The following is a 27,747-nucleotide window of genomic DNA, read 5'->3' as shown; positions in this document are numbered from 1 at the left end:
AGTATATGTAGCCTTTACCGTTCACTAATATAAATACAAACAAACAAATACAAAACTGGGTAAGCATGAATTTCGAAGTTTGTACTTATAACTTTGTATACTTTTTTAAAATAGGCCTTAGTGTATTTTGTTATCCCATGTTTTCTGCCTTTAATTACATTTTTAACTGTATTGCTTGTAATCTTGTTCTTGTTGTATATTATTATTGAAATTGATTTTGACCAAATAAAATAAATAAAAATAAATTAATGAATAAATTAGTGGACAAGATGTTATCTAATTACAACTCCCGATAAGATATAACGTAAAATTCAGGCAGATTAGGCCCACCTGATTAAATCTGACTCATTATTGATTTTTTTAATGATATCCTCTTGTGTCAAACTCTCTATAACAGTTCTGTTGAATCCCCAAAGTTCCAGTATACTTGAGACGTAACAATCGCCACCAAACCTTTGTTTAGAGAGATAAAGATCAATATGAATGATTACGTATACATTCATTTATGTATTATTGTTATTTACACCCGTTGTTGTATGTATACGATTGCAAATATAGAGGTCGGCCAATCATCCGGTAAGCCTGGAGATTACTATTAATTCCATGGTTTAGCGTTAAAGAACCAATCTATCAAATCTTTCCACGAACCATCTTTTAATTGTTATATAAAAATTGTCTTTCCATATTCTTTATATCCAGTGTGGTTTACGTATAAGAAAAATGTGTATTTACAGTGATAACCAAATCAATTTAAATGTAGGCATATTAAAATTCAAATCAGAACCCTATTTGAAATATAATTAAAATTATATACAATATACCTAGAGCAGATGGACTCCCAGCTTTTACCGACATTTATTGCTTTTACCTCTTCATCTACTTTTAACATCTACAAACGAAAGAAATATCAAATATAACATGGACACAATACAATGAATGACACAATGTATGTTATGCAAAGGACTACTCATTAATGAACCTTAATATCATTTTAATTCCAGTTTATAGTATTGCCTAAAATTGCCTGAAATATTTATTTTCATGTTTTATAAATAATATACCACTAATAAAACATTTACGATTTAATACTTTGTTGAAACTGTCACTGTCATAGTTGATTGAAATAGTAAAGTACATATGTCACGATACACCACGACGTTTATATTTTTTGTAATTACTAATTAATACAAACGTTGAGAAGCAACTGTCAGTAATAGTGTATTTGTATATGTATATATCTAACAGTACCCACACGTACAGTAAGACATTAGCGCTTCAAATGGCGACCAAAAATGTTGAATACGTATTTACAGTATTGTCAAAGTATTGCAATACTATATCTAAAGGTTTAAAGCTTATCCCCAAGAACGCATAAATTTACCTACTTGTGTTAAACCAAATAATTATACTGAGACTGAGACATTGGAATGTTCCATTCATCAATACATTGTATAAGTGAATATTAAATCTATCAAAATAGATCGAAAATATTTGATGAACATATAATGCTGTACTCTATAGATTTTTAGCCGCTTTTCAGCTATTAAAAACAATAATCGTAGAAGGAGACAGATAAATGCGAAGCATCCTCGTATTAGTGTGCGGGTATTTTTTCAGCATCGACATCCATTAAACAGTGTATACCACGATCGAAAAACAGTTGAATAGTTGAACCTAAATTCGTTTTTAATCGTCAATAGCTAATTATCTAACGCAACTTAATTAGTAAACAGGGTTATGTTAGGTGGTTAAAATCAGTACCGAACGTATGAACCAACTTTAGGCCTATATACCATCGAGTAAAAAATTCTAGAAGTAACGCGCGATTTACCGAATTTTGCCCTTACGTAAATGTATAGATGATCATGGTTATGAATGATGTTGGCAGTGATGCTATGTTAGGTAAAAATGTTGGAATTAAGAAAATACATCTTGAATCATTTATTCTACTTACAGCTTTCATTGATTCTGGCGTTAACATATTTTCATTTTCAAAAACAAGCAACTCGTAGAAAGGATCTTTGTAATTATTACTGACATAATCAAAGTAGTTCTGGTTGTCTGATTCTGAGGGTATCCATAATTTTTCTCGTCTATTTTCTTCATTTATCAACAGTAATCCCGTCCCAAAAATAATCGTTACAGCAATAGATATGACAATGCATACGGATGGATATCTACCAATAAAAGATCCGATTCTAAGGGAAGAAAGGTAAAGTTATTGTTGACTTTACAATTATTATGTAGTAAGTAAATTAATTCATTGTCATTTGTATATAAAACACATTTACATTGAAATGAATAAATAGAACTTAAACTACTAGTGAAACTATCCTCCGCCGGACACCATCCCGGTACTTCTATAAACTGGTTTCGATGTTGGTTAAAAACTGGACACCATTCCGTGCAACTGTAACTACAGCGACACGATTACATGATGCCGAAACTGGCTACAGCGATAGATGAATTATTTTAACGAAAAGACGAAATTCTTACTGTACTATAGATATATATTACTAAAAGAAAACGAAATATAGGCCTATGCATACTAAATCGCGAATTCAAAATACTTCTAAAGTATACAAAAAGAAACACAATTTACTTTAAGGGGTTCATCTGCACACATTGTTTTTGCGAGACTGTATTATGTTAATGTTAGGGTAGGTTTCTATATATATTAAGGGGGACACCTTTCGGTACCCAAAAACTGAATAGGGGTTGGCCATAGTCTTATATTTACCATAATAGGTGTTTCCCAAAGAAGAGACTCTAGTGTATTTCTAAACACGTGTCACTGTTACAACAATTGATCGATCGGAGTCCCTCAAATTATAAATATGGGTTGGCTTTAAAACATTATATTCCCCTAGTTTCATTTCACGAGAAGTATCCCCTTAATAGAAGTGTCCACAAGAGAAACTTTTACTAAATCTTTAAAAAAAATTCACAACATATATTGTGCATAATTTTCGTCTATTGCCAGCTGGTATGTCACTCCGTCAACAATTGTCTCGATCCGTCCCTCAAATTATGACCGCAATTTCTATATTATAGTTTAGGAAATTCGAATTATTCAATATTTAATATTGGAAGAAACAGATTCTGAATTATAACAGAAAAACATGAGTTATGAATCTGTCAATGATTTTACGCTAAGACTGCATTGGCTAATCATTTTTAAACGAATTGCGTTCAACTTATTTGTGGTAAGGGAATATATGCCAGAAAGTTTGCAAAATAAAATCTCTCAGCGCGTGTAAAGCAACAGAGAGGCTTCTTATGGCACGCCAGACTACCATTATTTAAAAAAAGAAAGAAAGAGATATCTCTTTTTCATCATGGAGAAATATAGACATATCTCTATTAATAGAGGATAGGCCTATCTCTGCCAATACTCAATAGAGATATATTCATCAGTAGAAATATCGCTATTAACAGAGGCATCTCTAAATAACTATAAGATATCTTAGTTTTAAATAGAGATAATTTAGTTAAAAACTAACATATCTTTATTTCAAATTGTAATAAATTGCAACTTGGCGCGCCATAGTTTCTGTCTCCATGTGGATATCGAGAATGTCATACGGTCCCTTAATCGGGATATTGGAACCAAAAAAGTGACACATTCAAATATATATTTTTCTATAATTAAATAAAAGGAATTTAAAAAAAAGTAAACATAAAAACGGCATTAAAAAATATATCATATATTTATTGCATTCAAATTGATTGATAAATTGGTATAATTAAATTGTAACATTGCACAATAGTAAGGTTGATGAATGAAGTCTGCATCAGTTTAACAAATCAGATATTAAACCATTGAGAAACACGGGATTTGGTTTTCTTCTTGAGCTTGTCGACAATGTAGTAAATGGTCGGTCTTTGCTCTGGAATTATACGTGTACACTTCCTGCCGAGTTTACACAGAGGTACCATATTTAGACATAGTCCCATGTCCAGAAACACATTTCCGAGGCTATAAATGTCACATTTAAATGTCGGCGGTGAATTCGGATAAAAGAGTTCTGGTGCGTAGCCTCTATGAGCTGCCATGAGTTCTTTGCGTTCCTCTGCAAGAGTTTCGTTAATTTTAAAGTAATCGTAAGCAGCATCCACATGGCAGATGGAACCAAAGTCTGTGATCTTTACCGACAAGCGGTTACCATCGTGGTAAAGAAGCATATTCCTGCTGGCGATGTCGTTATGAATGAAGCCGTGGTTTTGCAGTATATGAATGCCTTCTGCCATATCGAGTGCAAGATGCAGTCCATCGCGAAGAGTAAGCCGAGGATTCTTGTATTTGATGGCTTTAAGGAGCGTGACTGATAAATACTGTGTTGGATGTCCAACGTATTCCATAATGATCCTGCTTCTGAGTTCGACAGGAGTGGCATTGCAGATTCCGTACACGTATGGGAAAAGTCTGCTTCTTCTTGACAGGAACTTCAGGACACGAGCTTCAATCTCAATTTCAAACTTTTCTATAAATTGCTCTTTTTTGTTTTCTGAGAGGAAGCAGGACTTGGCGGCAACAAGAGGGCCATCAGGATGATTCAACCGATTTAGGAACACTTCACCATATGTGCCCTTTCCAAGTTTAATCTATAAATTATTAATTTTCATAGATTATCTCATAATTTATTTTTATTTCATACGCATCCAACAGCGATTAACACGCCGATTACAGGATGGATAAACTATTTTATAAGTTCTAAGTTTCATTTGAGGCTTAGGGAGTGTTGAGAGTTGAAAAGTCATGAGTTACAACCCTGGCACTAGGTCAGGATTGAACACTGGACCTTGGAATTGGAAGGCAAGGACGTTAACCACCAAGCTACAGCTCCACTACTAATAATTTAATACTTTTAACTTGAATGATATTGATCTATTTTATGGTAGTTTTTAGATATTTGTGTATTAAATAACAATAAATTAGCTCTGTTATAATCTTGCAATGATTGTTTTTGGAAATATTGTAACACAATTAAATTACCGGGTTGTTCATGTTTACCACTGGGTACAAGTTGTCCATAGATATTTCTGGAACGTCCTTTGGCAAGAGTTTTTCGAGCTTCAAGAGCTCACAAGGCAACGTGAATTTGACGGGTTGTTTTTCAAATGAACTGAAAAGCTGAGACGATGTGGCCAATACTGGTTGTTGTGTTAGAGCAAGTGCCTTTAGGACAAAAGAAAAAGTTGTATTAACAATACTGTGTTGTCGAATACTGATGTACACAAATACTGCAGTAAAACTCCGGCTCTAATAAAGGGAGACGTTTAGATAGAAACGATTAGATAGCCAATATAATGTTTCAATACTATGGTCACTACAACTACTAATTAGGGACACCCATATTAAAGGGACACATTTCTGGGTCTCGAAGTTGTCCCCTTACTGTACTGGTGTTCTATCTGTATTTTATATAATATGCATTATGGGTATATAATAATATACCTCAGCTTCCATGGGTTTAATAGCTAGTTGAATCGGTGTCATTGGTGCAATGAGAGTGTTTGAAGTCACTCTAATAACATCATTACAAGGCTGCGAAAATAAATAAAACTTATGTTAATATTCAACGACCTAACATTCTTGGACAATACATATATATTATAAATACTGAAAGATTAATTAAAAATTGACAGAAGGCACGATACCTCAATTGATTTGGTCATTGAATTGAATCCAGCAAGTACTAATTTGAAGGATTCAGTGATGCCAAAAAATCCAGTAAGACCTTGATAGCATGTTGCTAAACTGGTGAACAATGGTGACATCAATATGTTGTCGACACCAGAGTTAAAACGAGTCTTCTGGACAACTCTTGAGTGGATGCTACCAACTTTAAGTCTTGACACCGTGTCAGCAAATTGACCTTTGACATCAGAGGCTTCCTTCAAGGCTGGTAAACAATGAATCCTATCCATCGAAAAGAGACTTCTGATGAGATTCAATGCTGCCATGTACTCTGATTCCACGTCACTGTCAATGACCTCTGCTTCAGCATCATTGACCTCAACACAACTGTTTTCCAGCACAAGGAGTGCTCTTGCGTATTCCTGAAGCCTGACACCAATCTCTGGGTCCGAGCAAGTGATGGCATCTGGTCGAAGAGGATCAATGGCAATACCGTAAATGATCTTCAACAGAATCACACGGGCATGGGATGGAAGTCTTATCCAGACTTTACTGGATGGAGTTGGCTGATGGTCAACATCCTCGGCATTCTCATGTCTTTCGAAAGTTAAACAACACTTGAAGTATTTGTCGAAAAACTTCGAGAAGATAGAGTGCCTAATAATAAAAAGAGTCCAAAAACAATTAAATAAAATATCTATTGTGTGTAGCGCATTTGAATGTGTGTTCGTCAAAAAAAAAAGCGCTATAGAAATGATATATTTATTGAGATATTTATAATATATATCATATGAAATAATAATACAGCGTACAAACCTTTTTTGACCTATTTTAGTAACAGTACGGTTACGTTTAAATAGACGTGTTATCCGTCCGGGCATGATCTATAAAGAACACAAAATAAAAAATACTTTAATTTTTAAAAAATGTTCAATAAACAATAGTCCTACTGGTCAAGTTTTCGAAGGTTAAATGAACTCAAAATAAATGTAGTGTTCTTACCGTTTTTCAAGTAAACTATTCGTAAAATATTAGTATATTTCTGAAATGTAATTAAACAAATATAATTTATTACGAATTGAAAACATTTTATTTGTTCGTTAATATTTATAGTAGGCCTACAGTACTATTACTACCTAATATCAAAAGACAAAGAGACCTCTGCAAGAGGACCACGACGTCCAAGGGCTAGGCATAGAGCATGGGAAGTTATACCTCATGGCCTAGAGCATGGGGAGTATACCTCATGGCCTAGAGTTTGGCCTTATTTTCTTTTCCGCTGTTTGCCTAAAGATGTGTCGAATTTTCGGAATGAAATGTGTGTTTATATAATCTAAATTAATACTTTTAATTGTGAACTATGATTAAATAAATAATGTATATATTGTATGATAACAAATCAAATATTTACAGAGATATTTTTAAGCAGTACTTACCGAGTCAAGTTTGGTTTGTATCTGAGGTTGATCTCCATGGTTGGTCACTATAACAGAAGATTGTTACCATGAGCGCGCTAGATAACGCACACGCGGTATGCGCTTCACACGCGCCACATCAGGGGCCGGGGAGAGGGCCGCATAGGGCCGCGTGGTAGTAGAAGTAGAGAACCACACTGTTTCAAGTTAAGCATCAATGCAATTATTTATATGTAATACATCAGAAATTAGTTTTTACTCGGGGTACCCGAGTCTAGGACTAATCTTCTGCATCTGGACACTATTGAGTAAAAAGTGCGATTTATAAAGTAGTACTCCTCCCTTATTCGTTGTAGTATTGAGCTGGGATTTGGCATGAATATACTACAGGGACATGTCCTCAAACCTATAGATCGGATGCAGCCATATCACGTCTCGAAGATGGTACCGTATAGCCGTATTTGGTAGCGAGGTTATTGATGTATATGTGACATTACATCCGGTCTTATGACGTCATTACAGCTTCTTTTGCTGTCCCTCGAGTATCGCACATTTGTGCTTGTTAATGCTATTTCTTGTACATTTGTATTTCCATGGATATGAATTCTTAAATAATATAATTAATGAATAAAATGAAAAATTTAATAATTGCTCCTTGTCACCACTGTTAATTGGCTGTTGCTAATGTGACCCGGATGATGCACTTAAACTGCTTGTTTTTTTTGCTGTAAGTAGGCTGTGCAATAATAATTATACACTGATATAATCTATGAAATACGTCAAGGTTTAGGGTTATATAATATAATTCCTTTTTGTGAGAAGAGATAAATTTTACAATAAAAGAATTAACTTATTTTCGTATTTTGACCATGGATGAGTTAAAGCACGGTGGGCCTAGCCACTGAAAATAAAGATCCTATACTATGTGGCAGTGGTCAATGGTTTTATCAACAAGAGACTTAGTAGCACTATCACAGTTTGTTAGTCACTCATTTGTTTTAGTACCATAATGATACTAAAACAAATTAGTGACTAACTGTTCGTTACGGTATAACGTATGCCTTCAGTTTAGGATACGAGAAAGATATGATCGGCCTCATAGATAGATTCTATTTAAATGGTTAGAGCCGAGGTTAGAGCTCGGAGAAATCCTGTATATTCTGAATAATTTATAATGATATTCTATGCTATTTTCTCTTTACTTTCATAACACGAAAAGAAAGTACAAACGGATAAAACATTTAGAAAGGTAATAAGAATTTAGAAATACTGTCTGAATTGTTAATGATACTTTAGCTCATTAGGCCTAGAAATTATATGATCTATACAATCAGGTAAACAATATACGAACCTTGAAAACAGTTTCTCGAATGTCGATATAACTGCATTACTTATGTGGTTGCAGCAATTCTCGCTTTTCTGAACAGTCATGGCGACTCCAATGTTAACCTACTGTCGATGACAAATTACCAAATAGGTCCGTGTGTATCAAGATTCTATACTCAAATAGAAGAACTACAAATCTGCATTAATTTCAAACGCCAAGTGCCTGAGTCAGGTCCGATACGTACTTTTTGTATCCTATACAATACCTTTGTTAGATATTTAAATGACTATTGACTACGTCGTTTGTTTGTAAATACCTATTATCATTATATACAGCAGAGATTATTAGCACCAGACCGACCTCATAGACAATTAGTATTCGTAGGAGGATGGGATTTAACGAACTTGTATTTGGATTAATGACGTCAGATAATTTTAAAAGAAAATAAATCCAATATGGAAATTCGAGGATGGTTGATTTAGTGCTTTATAAGAATAATGACGTCAATGTTTAATAAATACGTTTTTAAGTACAGGAATGTAAAATTGAAATCATTTTGATTTGTTGATTGCTGCTGAGATTCTAAACGGACGGCGATTCCTTTTTTCTTCTTTTGTTTTTTAGTCGCGTGGACGCGACTCTATAGTTCATTATGTCGGTCGGTCGATCGGTCGGTTGGTCTGTCTGTCGGTCGGTCTGTCTGTCGGTCTGTCTGTCGGTCTGTCGGTCTGTCTGTCTGTCGGTCCGGTATCACTATGCATAGCACGCGACTTAATGGCTGTTGGCCTTGTTAAATATTATTTCATTTCCAATCAATAGGCCACCGACTGTGGCAACAATAAAATAAGCGCAAATTTGAGTTAGTGTTTACAGACAGACCGACCGACATAGTGAGCTATAGAGTCACGTTGCACGCGACTAAATAAGGTTCTCAACATTTATCATTGTTCGAATAACAGACGGTGATTCATCATAATATGCGTAAAAAGAAAAAAAAACATTTTATACACAAAATGGCGAAAAAGGACAATGGAAATATATGCACTAATTGTGCTTTCACTGAATTTAAATACACGGTCAAACTTCACTATAAATAAGTGCACCTAAATAGAAAGCTTCATACTGAGGATGGACATTGATCTCCGAATGCATCGTGTAAGAAATAAACATAAATGAGCACTAATAAACGTACAGTATCTAACAAGATCATGGAAAAAACGAAATGATCTTACAAATACTGTACAACTCGCAGATAGCCTGTAAATGTTTTGTCTTGTTGCGTATAGAGTATTATATATTTTCAGTTGTTTTGTTTTGTTAATTTTTTTGTCAGTTATTATTTACTGTTGTTTTTTACTGTATTTTTATTATTTTCAGTTCTTCACTATTATTACTATTGTCAATTATTATTTTTAGTTATTACTACTTAATTTTTGTAATTTGTTGTAGGCCTATATCTCAGTGACCGACTACTACAGCGATCGTGATTATTATTTTTGTATCGGTTTGTTGTTTTGATTTTGTATAGGCCTACATATATTTTTAAGAACGCACCGTGTGCCACGGTTGTAAAAGTGTAGCTTCAATAAATATCATTATAACATGTAGTTCTGTTTAGAAAAACAATTATGTTTTATAAATCACTGTACGCCTCTTAGTATAAAGTTTACGGACAAAATCCTACCGTATAATACTGTGTTGTGTTGTCTGCATCACTGCTTGTATTTTTGTTGGGATTGGAATTACTTGTCTTCTCGTTAAGCGTCGAAAAAAGAAAACGTTAACTTATCAAAAGATTATTGAAATGACGTCAGATAACTATAAGTCATGTATTATGGTTCGGATTTGTTGATATGCAAGATACATACACAATCATTTGATCATGGACCTATACATTATAAGATTGATGATGCTAGTTACAAAAAGTCTAAAGTCTGTCAAATGGGTTTGATAACCCAAACATCGTCAACCCTTCTGATTCATTTTATGTGTTTGTAAAATCTTATTTGCCTGACATACCCATTAATTTGGGTACATTGGTGGTATTCTTGGTGCAGCGAAAGACGTTTCGTGCAATTAAAAGAATGCATTACTAGACTAGAGGGAAAATCGCACTAAAAATTACAAAAAAAAAAAAAAAATTAAAGTAAAGCATAGTATAATTTATTATTGTAAAAATGTAAACCTTGGTACACTAATTAACTTAAAAGCTGCTATGTTAACAATATAGTGATAGTCAAGATGTGAGGTATATCATCGAATTTGGCTTTAAGCAATTCATTCATCATTTACTTTATATTATCAATATAATCATAACCTACTTCGTATTCTTTTAGAGTTTGTGCGTTTAAAATTGATATTGCTTTAAAATTTGTATTCAATCTTATATCTTTCACTGACACCGTGGAGTCTACTCTCTTTCAAGTACTAGGCCTATTGTGTTCCTTCGGAAATTTATTCTGAATTCGGTAACATTAGCCTACTCTTTGCTGATTAAATTAATTATTCGATGTTACGACCTCTAATCTGTTATACCAATATAGCCAATCAATCAACCAATATATTTCTACGTATTAAATGAAATAATTCTCAGAGTACCCCAATTGGGGGTATAGGCCTATATATATATATATTGTTCTCATATTATTGTTCTTTTAAATACGGTATTGCTTGGGTTTGCTTATCCACTTTGTCTTTCTCAATAAATATTTACCAAAATGGCTTATACATTAATACTTATTTGGTGCCTCTAAAGGAGACGGACCCAGTAGCCTACGAGTTCGTAATATTATTACTAAATTCTGAAGCTTGGTTCCCACTTCAAGGACGCAACTCAATTAGGCAGCGCAAGTGCGTTGACCAATCACAAGCAACAGTTCATGTGATCTAACGAGTTGTGATTGATTAATTTACCTGTGTGAACCAAGCTTCAATCCCAGTCATAATGCATTTTTGCATTCATGAAAAAGGCGCTATAGAAATGAGGTATTTAGTAACTGTACTCGGTATCAGTACTGGTGAAAGTAGAAAATAGATACGTTATGCTTGCAACTAGAACTAAATAAATAGTATAATATATATATACACACGTGAATTCACAAAGGTAACAAAACAGTATTTGGTGAATAACGTTTGAAAGTCCTTTCCCTGCGACTAAACTACTTAAACCTGAGAGTTACACCTCCCTGCTTAAATCACGGAGAAATTAATTTATCCATGCTTAACTACTACAACCTGAGCTACTCAAATGTATATAAACAAGCTTAATACAAACGCACCTCACTTCAAATGAAAATTCTAAATGATTATCTCTTATATTACTCGTTTACGAAATGTTTATAATTTAGATTAAAAGATTTATATTAAATTAATTAGTACCAACAATACTGATATAACTATAAACATTAATTTTATAAATAGACAATACATAGAATTGTGAGGAGGTATTGGAATGTAATGTAGGGTTAACGCTGCTAAGTAGAATGAAAGGGCCACATCATCAACTAATGATATTTGTTTAAAAATGTAATTCTGCATGTCAACACCAACCACTTGACTTTGCTTTAGCTCTTATAATCGTAAATCAAAATGAATTTGTAGTAATTGAACCTGTATCTCTTCAATATCTTATCTATAATCTATTTTCATTTATACAAGTTAAGAGTGACTTTGCATCAATCTCTAGACGGATAGAGGCAATTTAAAAAAAAAACTGTTGCTGGGCGAATACTTTAAATCTTTTCCACCTCGCCATTCTCCTTTTCGTCGATTGCTGAATTGTAGGCAGAGTTATCAAAGTGTTTGGTGTCCGAACTGATCTGTGATTCCACATTACCGTTGGCATGGCCGTTTACATTGATATCGGTACCAGTAGGTGAAATAAGCGCTGATGCGTATGGTGCTGGGCCGAACCAACTAAGTAAAACTGGCAGTAATACTAGGCCGTGGAATAAACCGAATAAAACAACCAATAAAAACACCTATATACAAATAAAAAATATCATCATTAGTCTAATAATAACGCATTTCGATTGCTGTTCGTGTAGTGCTGCGTCATTAATTCATTTGAACGAAGGCGTCGAATAGTTTCAACTCCGCGCATAACAATTCTTGCTAATTACTCTGATTGATTTATTTACAGACAGTTACAGAACGTTATTTTTGTCATAAACTTAACTTACCTTAAAAAATGTCTTGAATATATAAGATTGAGATATTGATAACATAATGAATGCAAGTAATGTACTCAAGCCGCCGTTGAAAACTGCAGGCCCAATACAAGTAATTGCTTTCTGTGCACGTTCTGTATCGCAACAACGTAAATTAAAACAGAAATGGTTCATCAATAGCTAGATTGAAAGTTAGCCTACAATACATATTCAAAAGACCAAAATATTTAATCAACCAACATTCAACTGATATGATCAAGAATGTCAAAATATGTAAATTATTTTACAATGATAAAATATTCCAATTATTGTAGGAGATTTCTACATTTTGACTGTCAAACTAGCAGGAACACATCAGACAAAACCTTATTCAATGCCATTTTATGATTAATAATTCTCCCATTTTTAACTTGTTTGTTACGGAGGGCACAAGCAGTAATAAATACAATGTACAGAATATATTTTTTTACCGTTATTAAAAAAGTCTTTACTTAAGAAGTAGGCCCAACTTACCGTTCTTAGTGCCTGTTACTGTCATAAAACTATGACCTATGTGAGCTGCATAATCAATAGCAATGCCGATAGATAGAATCAAGTTAATTGTTACCACTGTGTCAATAGTCAAACCCCAATGATGAGCAAATCCAGCTAGATCAATCTATAAGGAAAGTTAGTTTGATTTTATTTGGCAAAAATCAACAAGAAGAAAAAGCAAAACCAGATAGATATTAATACAAGGATAACCCGTAACAGTTAAAACATTGTTTTCAATGGGGTCCAATTAATAATCTGAATATTATGAATTACAAAAATAAAGATAGCGTAATAGACGCAGTACTGACGCCAGTGTGAATAGAACTAACGAAAATATCATGCCTGCTACGACTTTATTCATAAACAGACGATGTATATTGGAATTTCAGTTTCCGATTCATAGAGGAGGTGGCGACAACAAACCCTCTTCAAAATTGTTTTATTGTTAGACATGTTTGGCTTCCTAAAGCAAATAGTTCGTACGAGTAGAGCATTTTTACTCAAATCACAGAGTGTGTGAATATTATTGTTTCGAATCTTTAAAAATGTGATACTTACCAGGGTAAAGAAAACTGACATGAAGACGAGACAGCAAGTGAGTAAATTTGCAAGTAGCAGCAAAATTATGACAAATACACAAGCACATGCCAGGCCCATATTTCGAAGTAGTTCATCTTGAATCACCTTAAAAAGAGGTAACGAATTTAGACTGTGTTATTTATTTTTATATAAAAAAAGTTTTATACTATTATGCCTATATTGTGTATTAGTCTACATTATCAAACTAGTTTGACAAAAAAGTGTGATGTGCCCAAATTTGTTTAGTAATATGACGTCAGACTCGTCGTGTCCATATATGCGTATATCTAATTTTGTTGTCATATAAAGTTTGATAGTGTAGAAAGAGCTTTACAGTGTTACACTTATTGGTTTGCCATATTTCATTTTGTAAATTAAATGTCATTACTAGGACTACTAACAAGATCAATACAAATTAAATACAAGAAGTATTGGACATTTCGTAAACCTTGTTCGACTCGTAGTCCAAGTAAAAAGGACTGAAAACGAATGCATTTCCATCTTCTTCGAATTGAACGCTACTGACACGTTCCTGCATAGAATCCATGCCTTTTACTTCCTCCGTTGATCCTTGGAAAACCACGTGATTGAAGTTAATCCGAGAAGACTGTTAAAAAAACGATTAAATACAATTGAAGCTAAGACTAAACAGGACAGGCAGGAGACATGAATGTGTTTGTTTCACAAGATACAGAAAGACATGATAAGTAAGGTCTATAAAACAGTAGTAATTATGACAATTCAATTAAACTTTATTTAACCACGTAGGACCAGATCAACTCTTGTTTGTTTTTTACTGGGCCATGCACATACACAAATACAATTTTAACAATCTTTGAATATTATGTACAGTATATAATTATATATTTAGCATGGTTAAACGTTTCTATTTCCCCAATAGGCCTACAACATTATCCCACTACCCAAACCATTGAGAACTCGCTCAGTATTATAGATCATGCCAATTTAATGCCTAAAGTGTTAAAATAGACTACAATGTGTTACACTTACGGTAATATTCATAGTTTCATCAAAAATAATATCCGGTGTATGAATTCCTCCAGTAGGATCGTTTAAAAACTGAAACAACCACGTGTAAAAGGTGTCCCTTGTGTCAGGCCACATCGTGGCATTATTGTATCCATGTGTGTTTTGCTTATTTGCCTGAATCCATTCTCCAAACCGATTATACCAACTCTCGAACGACACAGGATCTACATAAGGATCTTGTTTAGCATCTTCGTAAAGAGCATCAATAGTAGATCGTTCGTTAAAAACATCTATTTCGTTTAAGTATATTGACGATGGTAGACCACTACGTGGATAATACTGTTGATAGAACGACAACATAATCAACACTGTGTACGATTCGATGTTTGTATGCTTTTGCTTAAACCTGTAGCTCTCAGTCTCAAGGTGCGCCTAAATATTTGACACGAACATATGCATAGGCCTAACTACTAAACAGTACTTACCTTCTCAGAGACATCTATGAAATCTATTGTGTAGCTATCCGGTGGTAAAAACCATCTAAAGTCAAAATACTGTTTCAATTCCAACAAACCCCAGATACCAAATCCAAGAAAAGTAGCGGTAATTAATAATACAACGACCTAAGAGAAGACGATAATTCCCGTTTTAATTGTAAGCCTCTTGTATTCATAAGCCAATTGTATTTATATAACATTTTCTGCATAAATATCAAACAGAACAAATCATCACGTCTCAATGTTATTATTTAGTTACTGGGAGGGTAGCCTTTTAAAGTTCCACTGCGGTACTGGATAACCACGGTACACTTACCTTTGCAGAAGTCGTTATTAAGACAGGTGCGTAAATATCTTCAAAAAACCGTTGTAACCTATTTTCTCGAGAACATTGTGAAGGTTCATAGTCATCTGAAGCCCGAAAGCAACAGCAACACGCGTTACGTCTATCTTTAACGCGTCGTATATCTAAACAAAGCGTCGCTGTAAAAAATACTACGCTGAAGAAATACAAGAAAATGATGCCGATTCCACAGAAAATGCAAAAGGAACGTAAAGCTGGTAAAATGGTTGTTGCTCCGATCACAAACGCACAAAAGTCAGTTACTGATGTAACCGTAATAGAAACACCCTATAAAACAAACAGGACAATAAATGATTATTTAATATACTAACATCGAATTTCAACATTAAATGAACTTCTTCTCGATACTATAATACATGGTATGGTTACATTACTGAATACTGTAAAAAGCGCATATTTGAAATATAATGCCAGGTTCAGATCCGCTACGCAAAACACACTCGCGGTAAACTTCCTAAAAAAACATCGAATCGTTTTCGAGATATCCATTAAAGGCACCGCTTTAAGCCTGTTTTCCACAGTAGGCGAATGTGTTCGCGCGAATCCAATGTTTTCATTCGTACCCTTTCCACTGAAGAGCGAACATCTGCGATTTTCATTTCCATCACGTGTGTTGGACACTAGTCGTAGCCGAGCTGGTTAGTAGCATAGGTCGTTTTTAGTAACTCCACGCATTTGTATTATTATACAGACAGCTTCTTTATTACATACGACTTACCGCATGTTGCAGTGCTAACGCACACTGCACAGAAACGGGTTCATTTTTCTCATCCTCACTTAAATTGTCCCAGGACTGAACTATTACAAACATGTCGTCCACACCAATACCTAAATAAATAATGAATTTGGTTAAATATAAATAGTAGTAGCAAGGACTATTGTAGTGGTAGTTTAGTTAGTATAGACTAGGCAATCTATATTGCCTTGGTAGAGGTAAGACAACGCACAATATAACAAAGTACGGTATGGCCGTACGCCACCTGACAGAGCCAAAATAATCATTTGAGTAATAACCTACACAGTTGTGGTTTTGATGTGTTAATTATACAGTATTTCAAATCTAGAATGATATGAAACTTGTGTAATACTCTTACCAAGTAAAAGAAACGGCAGAACTGAATGAACCGGTGTGTAGATGAAGCCTAGGATTGAACCAAACCCAATGGAGACACAAACTGCGAAGCCGACTGTTATGATGCCGCTTAGTGCGATGTAAACCTGAATGAAAAATTAGTATACCAATCATGGTGAATATATAAATAAAAAAGTTAACGAACTAAAAGTTCTTCTAGGAGTGTCAACGAGTACAGTTACGTATAATATTAACTCAGCTAGGGCTAAAGGCCAATTTACATAGAAACCGCGTGCTTGTCATACGTAGAATCTACATAATATAATATCCTGGACGGGTTTCCGCTCAACTGCCCGTCCGCTCCGATCATACGAAATAACATAGATTCTATATTTTTGTTTTCCGCTTACCGCTTATTATTACCGCTTGTCTGTTTAAATTGCCCTTAATGATTGTTTCCCACTAAAGACGTCATAACTTTACTTACTTTATGCTCAATTCGATTAAACTTGCTCAACATAAATGTGATGTAGACAAAAAGAAGACCGTATCCAGCGGCAAGCCAGTATGTGTCGCCCACTATGGCCTTACTAGACTCAAGTGAAAAACTGAAGGAAAAAAAATGATTTGTTAAATGGCAAATTTTGAGAATACGCATTTCCATTGAATTTGTTATAAATGTTATGTGGACAAAAAAGACCTTATCCAGGGGTCAACCAATATTTGTCATCTACTATAGATTTACCTAAAAAAGAGATGATCTGATAAAAAGTGATAATGTGTTTAAATATGTGATACTTTTAAAATCATATTTTAATAGCATTTATTACACTCACGCAACAATACAATAGAACAGTACAAATACTATACTATAAATATTTATTATATACAGTAAGTGTCTGGGAGATTACAATGTTTGAGAGACCTATATTAGAAACAATTCGCAGATCAAAATGAATATTGATTGGAACTGAGTTATTCAATGAGCGCAGGTTAGTATGAACCTAATGTATAGGACATGGTATAAATTTAGTTGTACTACTACAGTAGTGTACATTATGTAAGTGAAAAGCTAAGTTATATAAGTTAAAGATTTGTATATTGTACATACAATAAACAGTTGGAATGTATACAATGTAGGCTTACTAAAGTAAGTGTACCGGTATTGTTTGAATGAAAAGTATTTACTTTCGTTATATAAGGCAAGAGAGGAGCAAAGTGGCTTGGTTATAAGTCTACATAAAGCTTATAAATACTTTATGGCTAAACAATACAGCAAAGTTATAATATATGTTATATAAATTTAATGCACAGCTTATGTAAGTTTATAAGGTTACATAACTTCCAAGAAATGATTCAGGGACATAAATTAGAGGGGAGAGGCGTGTCTTTTCAAGGTAAAGGGGACAAAAACCGTGTCTACAAATATCCCCTATAGATGGACTTTCTGAAAACAAAATGAGCATCATGTTATAAGGTAGGATAACTAGGCCTACAAACTACATAGCTAATTAACTGGTGAGTGTGTCTTTATGGCGAATATAAACGTTATAATGTAAAACATGACTACGTATGAACAATTCAAGTTTGTTGGCACTTCTATGGTAGGAAACATCAGAAACTCCGAATATCGTTTAAGACGAAACTTTCTTTCTCCGCTGATTTCAGATTATCAAAATGCATTTTCTAAAAATGTCTCCGTTTTTATCTTGTACAATCCTCCAGCAAGAGACTCTGTGAACCTATTTTGTTATGTAACTAATTTCGTTTATTTATATAAAAATGACTAAAAAAACGAGGTTGAAAAGATTATTATTTTCCGATTGTGAGGCTGCATTGTTGTCGATCAAGTACCTCATAAACAAACACAAAGCATATTGTTAACAATGTCATAAAAGAGTGCGATAGCGTGAAAGATTTACTAAGAGCAACCCCTACGCCAGGCTAGAATAAAGGATTTTCTTGCGAACGTTAAGTTAGATGTACAGACAGCAATTCTCTTTATTGCCAGATGGGATATTCGAACTGTAACTTGTCATCCCGCTTGCGTTGCGTCTACGTCCTTACATTACTTCTCAAGTGGGAACGTAACAAAGCTTGGTTCACACTAGGGCGCAATGCAAGGACGTAATCGTAATGTAAGCGATTTGACCAATCACAAGCGATGGATTATTTAAATTGTCGCTTTTCATTGGTCAACTTGCTTGCGTTGTGTCTACGTCATTGCATTGCTGCTCAAGTTGGAACAAAGCCTTAGCAGTTTGAAGCAAAGGAAACGTGAATTGTTATACCATTTACCTTGTTTCGGAAAACCCGTACACTGTCACATTCTCGTGGTCTGCTGTAAAAATATCAATAAATTCTAATTCCCATTCTTCAGCATCTGGGTCAACCTAAATAAAGATTGTTATTTTTGCACTGCATTATATTTAATATTTATTCTAATAAAAGCCCTGTTTTGTATAAATTCCCCCTCAAATAAACACCACCATGGAACATCGTTTGGAATAAACGCCCCGCCACATTCATACACAATATAGTAAGCTACTGTGTACAAACCTTTGTCATCTAGTATGTTATTGTACCCAGGGTGAGAAGGGGAATTTAATAACCTTTTTGAACTACTTTCCTCAGGGATATTATATAATTTTACAGTTCAATTGGGAGGCATTTAATTATTATAAGGAAGCATTTTATCTACCGGTAACATTTTGGCACAGGCTAGACAGACTATAATATTTGCAAGAGGGCACGGCCAACTTACAATATATTTAAAGAAAAATCGATACTTGTGACTCATTGAAATCGTTCCTCACATTACATCGTGTGACATCTACTAGTACTATTAGTCACTACTTACATATTCGCCTGCAGACTCATCAAATTCACTGTTGTCTTGCAGCCCATATATTACTAAGGCGGTACTGGCTGAAGTAATATATGTCTCATCATCAACACCGCCAAGATACGATAGTACATCAACTTCATTACCCGTCATTGCGCTACGGGATAAAAAATATTGAATACATAAAAGGGTATCTGACCATCTACAGCTCACTATGTCGGTCGGTTGGTCGGTCACTAACTTGAGCACGCGATTGCAGCCATGTATATGGCCTTGTTGAATAAAGAATTAAAAAAAGGTCAGTAAAAGGAGAGGAGGTGTCACGTATAATATTTGATCAGGGAGATCTCCCTGATTTGATTAACGGAATTTTTTAATAGAAAACATATTTTAATTTAAAGTACACATCCGTTTCCATGGATTTATAGTTCAAACATGAATGTATATCATAATTACTGATACACTAAGGAAAATGGTAGGCTATCTATATTGTTGCCAATTATGCATAAGAAGATGAATCTAATCATTAATTCTTTAAGAACGCAATAATTATCTTAGAAATAATTAGTGCTAGAAAGCCATTAGTGAAGAGGGGATAATAGTATTTGTTAATATGTTTATATACCGAAAGGTCAAACTACCTGTATTAACATCCTCCATATTCTGTACAAGTATTATGTTATTCAGAAATAGAAGTCTAATTTGCTACAGCTTATATTTTGCAAAACTACATTTAGCTGATTGGTCTATTATCACTAATCATGTTTTGGTAGTAGTTCCGAAAATATTGGGGTCCGATTGGTTTAATATCCGATAAACTTCGCCACTCGTTTAGTGCATACCTTATAGGATCCTCATTTATTTTCTGTAGAATCTCTTCTTGCGATAAACTCTCAATAACCGTTTTATTAAATCCCCAAAGTTCAAAAATACTATTCACGAAACAGCTTTCTCCAGACCTACAACATGGAAAGGTAAATATTTAAAGCTTGGTTTACACTAGGACGCAACGCAAGCGAGTTGACCAATGATAAGCGACAGTTCGATTAATCTATCGCTTGTGATTGGTCAAACTACTTGCGTTGCGTCCTAGTGGGAAACATCAAATATCGATGGTACAAATTCGTCCATTAATTAAACAATTATTAGCGCTTTAATTTCATTTATTTTTTCCTTATCGTTCTCATTCATCACAAATGTAAGCAAAATCTTCAGGTACAGTAAGTCTGATTTCGTCCTCATATTATTACATTATACATACATTACAGATAAGTAGGCCTAAAACGTTTCACATACCTAAAACAAATAGATTCCCAACTTTTACCAATATCAATGGCTTTAACCAATTCATCAATTCGAAACATCTGTAATATTAACAAATAAAACGAAATCAGTTTTAACTAAATTAATACAATATTACTGGGTATTAGACAAATTTCTAATTTATCTAACCAACGATTTACTGTAATTAGAGTTGACTGTTCGTCATTAAATCCTTAAAACTCAACTTTCGATTTGATCTGTGTCAAAGCACTTGACCTAAAATAGTTTATTTATGTAAATCGATTAATCAGGTTTAAAATTAGTAAAAACAAAATAGCCTCATCAAACAAGTATTAAAATAAAGATATGACATCATCGTGTCCATATACTGTACTGGTCACATTTTGTTTGTCACATAAAGTTTGAAAGTGTAGACAGACCTTAAGATAGCTATAATTATGAGCTATATGAGCTACTGAGTATCTAAATAAATCAATTTTCAGCCATAGGCTATTTAATACCGAAATATTAATTTAAAAAAAATAAAAATAAGGTACGACAAACTGAGAACCAATGTAAAATCACAGCCTTTTATGGGCATGGTGACGTCGTATTAATCGACGAAAACATATTATTTTTATTACAGACACGCTAAATGGGCATCTAGCTAACAGACTGATCCAAATTTCGGAAGCAGTAATTCAACTTACGGCCTTAAATGATTCTGGAGTTAATATATTTTCATTTTCAAAGATGATTGTCTCGAGGAATGGGTCTTTGTAGTTCTCGGAGACGTATCTTAGATAATCCTGGTTGTCAGACTCGGCAGGTACCCAAAGTTTCTCTCGTCTGTTCTCTATTTTTATCATGGTAAAACCAATACCAAATCCTATAGTTACAACAACACTAACAAAGATGCATATCCAAGAGTGTTGACCGACAAAAGAACCGATTCTGAAAAAAAGAAAATGATCACAAATAACTGTGGTAGTAATAAAGACTTTATATTAAATATCCGGATTCAATTTATTAAATTACAATTCAGTAATCATAAAGATTAGGTTATTTTCATGGCCACCATTTCTGAGCCCTGGAACTCAAATAACAAAACTTTGATGGGTTCCGTACTATTGGCAGATTCTTCCGCTTGTGGTGCAGTTTCTATAAAGTAATATGATGTGCCTAATAACTATTACGATAATTTTGGTAGGCCTAGCCTAAGTAAAAGTCAGTGGTATAGGCCAAATTCATTTAACGATCTATAGGTGTATAAGTGTTACCGCCGTATATGTCTACGATTACCGTTACGTCCATAGTCATTCATAATGTTTATAGGTCAGCTACTACTAGGCCTATTATTGGGAGCTTCATCGCAGTATATTTCCTCCATTAAATATGCCTACTACTATGAACCTCCATGCTACTACTAAGCAAACCTTAGCATTGTCCCTGCATGCCACTTGATTTGACATGCCATATCTTCAGGTCTGAAACTCCCTGGCAGTAGCCTACAGTAGGCCTACAGCACACGTCAATACATTTTAGATAGATGCTGCAATCGTTCTAGTGTGTTTATGTACAATGTTAAGTCTAATTGACAATTTTAATGATCTCTATTTTTGGTTCATAGGTCAAAAAATAATTAATATTCCTTACTAATAGGGCTTATTAAAATATAATGCAAATCATTAGCGCTACCAAAGGAAATATTATGTTAGTTATAGCTCCATGGTTAGAATAGCTCATGACATAGTCAATATTGACTTTGGTTAGATTGCCTTGATGTCACTGACCATGACGTCACAACTACATCAAATCCAATATTTTATAATGCATATTTCCAGATTTGGTTTGAAAGAACAGTCGATTGATGAACCCACATTTAACAACCCGAGCCTGTACAACAACTGTGGTTTTTAAGTACATTCCAATAATTATCGATCTATAGTTTCCCCTATGTTTCATAATTTTTGGGATTTTATTTGTGTTACACGAGCTTGTTGAAAATAAGCACTTTCTTATCAGTGGGGGGATAGTTCAAATTATACAGTAAAATCTCTATTCTTTTATACACAAATTTTGTAAATAGAGAGGCATTTTAAAAAGCTATGAAAAATAAACGTTGTGGTAAAAAATGTTATCAGATGACTAAATATAGGCAATATAACTTGAATTTTACATTTCTGGTATTTATATTCAACTTCAGATTTTATTTTTATGCTAAAACAAACATTATCCACCGTATATCCACCATCTTTTTTCACCTTCTAGGCAGTCACTAGACATGTTATTACATTAGGTTAAACTAACTACAGTAACTACTGAAAAAAGTCTTCCTGGTTTTTATGGCAGAATTTTGCCAAATTTTGTATTTGACCATGTAAGGGAAATTCATGTTTTTTCGTCTTGATTTCTATTACAAATATTTGATTTATGTACAATTAACCAGATATTATATTTAAAATTCATGCCTCTACCTGAGCTTTAAGGTCATAGGCCTATTGCTGGGAAAGTTGTACCTGTACTGATAATCTGTAGTTTTTGGATGAATCAACCACGTACGTACGGTTGTTGACTTTTCTAGGTATTCCGGAACAAGTGACGTGACTCGATTATTTGACGAAAACTAAAATGATAATGTTGGTTTGACGATCTGACGATAACATGACGCCGATGACGATGGGAAATAAAAGAGCTACTATTTTTCATATCATTTTATTGTATTTTATAGATCATAATAATATCGGCCATACGCGATATGTGAAGGTTATGTAACAGCGCTCACTGCACATGCGTATAACCTACCACCACACCGTAAATAAAAGTAATTCCTGCATTCAAACTCATTCATAAAATATCAATATTGTATGCCTATGTTTTCTTTGAGATATTAAATGAAATAGTCTTTCTGCACTTTACACAAGCAACACTTACAACGTTACATTACTTTAGGCCTACTTATTATCATTTAATATTATGAGAATAGCACGGTAAAATAATACACACACAGACATTCTCACAGGAGCGTGGAACAGGAGCGAGCTTGCACTGCATTGTGTGTATAATAGACTGGCCTACCGATACTTTTACTAACCTTTTAAACAATGACTCGAATGTGGATATAATAGCATTGCTCACTCTATTGCAACAAGGTTCCCCTTTGTCAGCTTCCATAATTGCAGTTAAAACAAATGATTAGCCTAGACCTATGTTTTTAAACCATCGTTCTCTTCTTCCTTGTATTTAATATTAATCTGAATCTCTGATGCATTGCATGCATGATGGTGGATGACAGGTCAATATAAACGTTTCACCTGATAGGTCGCTTAGCTTATGAATATGTATGAAATGAAATGACGCGTTTAATCTCTTCATTGATGCTGAGTTTAGTTGAGTTTATTGTTGTTTTACAAATGCGTTTTGTTGTGATTACATAACTACGTTCGTTAGTTTGATGACCTCTCCAGAGAATGGTCGCGTTGTTTCCTCCGACCTATCTGTGAAACGTTACGTATTCTGTAAAATAATGGACTATACAAGACTTTTTTAAAAGTTACTTAAAAGTATTGAGGCGTTAGCTAGAAATATAATGAGATACAACATTTACAGCAGCACACGTCCATTGTCACTCTCGTGCGCGCGCCGCATGTTGAATGAAATTTGCGAATGACTTGGCTGAGAAGATCCGCAAAAATCATGAATGGGATTCGCGTTTCTTCCTTTAATGGATATTCTAAAGTGATTAAACAATAATTAATGATCTAGTAGCTCGCCTTAACAACGTATAGTAACAATCCTTTGATATTATGTCTGGCTGCGACAAATACCAGTACTGTATATTATGTAGGCCTATAACATATTCTCTGTGGCGCGATTTATTACTGTGTATTGATGGTCTTTAATTTAAAGATCATCAAATCATAGCACATTTACTTACTTTTATTTTATCATCTTGATTATCGTCATAGGCCTATAGTATGCCAATCTCATACAGAACGTTACATGAATTCTGATTGAAACGGTCTGTGTGTTTGCATTAACAGTTCATCATTTCAGTGACTATAACACAAACAAATAATGAATGCTGTGAATGTTATGTAAATTTCATTTCTAATTTATAACAGATTTTGTAACATGAATTAATAATTAATTATAATAATAATAATTAATAATGCATTTTATGAGCACATGGTGCGTCATTCCATTCCCCCTTTTTACCCATCCAAAGATGAACACATCTTCTTTACCGAGGTGATAGTCTGGTTGTATTTTACTCCAGTCTTTAAAAGCACCTTTCGTGAACCTCCGATTCTCGGGTCCATTTAAAAGCATTATCTCTTTGTTTCTTTGGCTTTTAGTGGTGTAATCTATCACCAGCTAGCCAAAAATACAGCTATAAATATGAAATATCTGCATCTGCAATTAAATACCCTGGGTAAATGCTTTAAAACTGAATGACAAAGAACGATTATCCAATCAGATAATTTCTTTATGAATACGGTAGCTAATTAGATAAGATGCACAATTGACGTAATTGACGTTAAAATTGTCCTAATAATAATGCCTTAAAAGTATTTTTAATCAATATAAACATGTACATGATGCATTTATAGCTAATTTAAACGTTTAAATAATTTAAAACCACAATTGGATATAATTCACATTTACATTATAATAATATACTAGGTTCATAAACGCTGAGAAAAGGATTTTTTAAAAATTTATTTATTTATTTATTCAATAGGCCTATATCGTAATCGCAGCACAAGGCTGAATTAAAACAATATTAACATGATAATGTACACATCAAGAGGACAAAAAATCTAAAAAATTACAAATATAAAAATATAAAGGTACAGAATTCAAGAATCGATAAAAAATATACAAAATTGAAAATAGACAAAAAGTAGCACATAAGCACGCGAGGAGAAATTGCACATGACGACCAATAAAACAAGAATCATTTGTCATTAAGGAGTTTGGCGAGAAAGGGTATAGCACTTTTGGCATAATCTTTCGGTTTGAGCACGGGGATGAGAAATTCGTTGGATTTTCTAAGGAGCATATTGTGAGAACAAAAAATAATAGGAAACCGCTCTTTGAATGAATTGAAACAGACGCATCGATGTGCAAATTCTTTACTAATTTAATTCTTCTCGTATCAAGTGTCTGAAGATTAGTACTTTTAAGTGCGTTAAGATATGTGTCGTACTTAGGTCCCAATATAATCCGAAGCGCTCTTTTTTTAATTCGCTCAATCATGAGAGACTGTTTTATAGAAATACAACTATGCCACGCTGGTGAGGCATACCCGACAATAGGACGAACGTACACCACATAAACGGACACCAAATCGGAAGCAGAAACTCCAAAACGCTTAAGACGATTAAGCATATTATAATCTACGGCTACTATTAGAAATCATATTGCTAACAAGAGTATCCCATCTTAAATTTGCTTGTAAAGGGATACTGATAATTTTTATTTCAATTTACCACCTATAACTAAGACTCTATTTTGACACCCAAATCAGAGTGCATGACATATTTGGTAATAGTGTACTTCTACAAAATGCACCATCAACTACATGTAAATCACTTCGATTACATTTTAATAAACTGAAACGCGCGTTTTGCACACTACTCAAAAACGGCCTTTTCTCAGAGGAGGGCAGTAGGTATGACCGTAATTCCTACATAAACAATTATTTGTATTTACGATTTAGGCCTATTTGCTAATCGAAATTATACAAATCTTTTAATTAAATGTTGTTAGGTTGAACAGCGGTTGAATAACTATATAGCAGAAAATAATATATTTGATTATTTAAACACATGGAGAACTCACAGATGTGTTTGCAATTTGAATGTTTTACTGCAATTATTATATATAACTTTAAAAAAAAAAATTGTTTAATTTGTTATTTGCTTATCGAAATGATTAAACTCTTGATATACTATTGGTTGGTTGAACTTTGAAAAGCATTCTAACAGCAGTTGAACAGAATAGTCACTCAGTTATTTCAACATTATAGAGGAACTCAAATATGTTTAGGAATTTTTTTTTTAAATTGAGATCCAAATTTTGCATACTAAATTGAAATTATTTGTATAAAGTTTCAATTATAAATGGTATGAGTGCTAATATTTTTGTTACCTTTTTGTGTCAGTGAATTATTTAACTCTGGAAGCTCATGTATGGTTGGAAATGCCTTTCATCATTAGTTTGATTAGAAGTTAGTTAATTTGAATGTCTGATTTTCTATGAATTTAATTAACTTCATTAAAATATCGTAGGCATGATTCAGAAATATATTTTTTTCAGTATCTTGTGTAAAGTAAATTTGAGTTAGTGTTTACCGACCGACCAACTGACCGACCATCCATCCGACCGGCATAGTGAGCTGTAGAGTCTGGCTAATTATCCTACAAAGAATGTTACGATAAAAAAGTATCTGCAGTTCGTCGATGTGTTCGGTTTATCTAAACATAATGTTTAGATCGTAAACATGTATTTTGTACCCACTTTTTCCACACATTTAGCCTTAAACATGTTTAGATATGAACATATGTTTAGGTTCTAAATACATTCTAAACATGTAGTCTGTATCCAACTCAACACATCAGTGACGTGTTGATTGTTAAACATGTGGAACAATATAAAGACACGTTTAGGTTTTAAACGTGTGGAGCTTATTATGTGTGGAGTCCGCCAGGGTATGCACGCAACGCTAAACACGTACCTAAACATGTTTACTGAAAAAAATAGTGACATTTGACTGCTAAACGAGTGGAGGAAAACAACATATAGCTATAAACACGTTTAGGTTTTAAGCACGCTAAACATGTAACTACGTGTTTAACACTTTTTTACACTGAAGTGAGGCAGCGGAATAGGCTACAAAATAGTTTTATAATGGAGGATTGCCTCAATTCTTTAGTTTCTACAGCTCACTATGTCGGTCAGTCGGTCGGTTGGTCGGTAAACACTAACTTGAACACTCGACTGCAGTCATGTATATGGCCTTGTTTTCTTTTACAGAGTGTCGTTT

At 33.8% G+C, this 27,747-nt stretch overlaps 1 protein-coding gene across 1 annotated transcript; it reads right to left on the bottom strand.

Moving 5' to 3' along the window:
- Positions 1-10,530: 10,530 nt before the first annotated feature.
- On the bottom strand, positions 10,531-23,951 carry LOC144844478 (patched domain-containing protein 3-like). The gene is made up of 17 exons (XM_078701414.1): positions 23,791-23,951; positions 21,407-21,650; positions 20,730-20,797; positions 20,276-20,392; positions 19,449-19,590; positions 18,887-18,981; positions 17,076-17,196; positions 16,611-16,734; positions 16,235-16,344; positions 15,469-15,783; positions 15,141-15,278; positions 14,677-14,994; positions 14,114-14,272; positions 13,645-13,770; positions 13,066-13,210; positions 12,565-12,686; positions 10,531-12,363 (listed from the first exon to the last, which is right to left on the bottom strand). Exons 1-17 carry the CDS (start codon positions 23,868-23,870, stop codon positions 12,115-12,117), a joined length of 2,673 nt encoding a protein of 890 aa, XP_078557540.1. The 5' UTR covers positions 23,871-23,951; the 3' UTR covers positions 10,531-12,114.
- Between the last annotated feature and the right edge of the window lie 3,796 nt (positions 23,952-27,747).

This window comes from Antedon bifida, chromosome 6, assembly GCF_963402885.1.
Source record: "Antedon bifida chromosome 6, ecAntBifi1.1, whole genome shotgun sequence".
In the NCBI taxonomy this organism is placed as follows: domain Eukaryota; kingdom Metazoa; phylum Echinodermata; class Crinoidea; order Comatulida; family Antedonidae; genus Antedon; species Antedon bifida.
Note: the sequence above shows the minus strand (reverse complement) of the source record. Positions and strands in the feature narration are given on the sequence as shown.

Bases quoted from the DNA above. Each gene is read 5' to 3' on its own strand.
- LOC144844478 (XM_078701414.1), bottom strand. From the start codon at position 23,870: ATGGAAGCTGACAAAGGGGAACCTTGTTGCAATAGAGTGAGCAATGCT. The intron at 20,798-21,406 runs GTAAGTTGAATT...TTAATATTACAG, and splicing joins CTCCAGAATCATTTAAGGCC to ATGTTTCGAATTGATGAATT. The intron at 17,197-18,886 runs GTAAATGGTATA...TTTTTCCTTCAG, and splicing joins TACGGGTTTTCCGAAACAAG to TTTTTCACTTGAGTCTAGTA.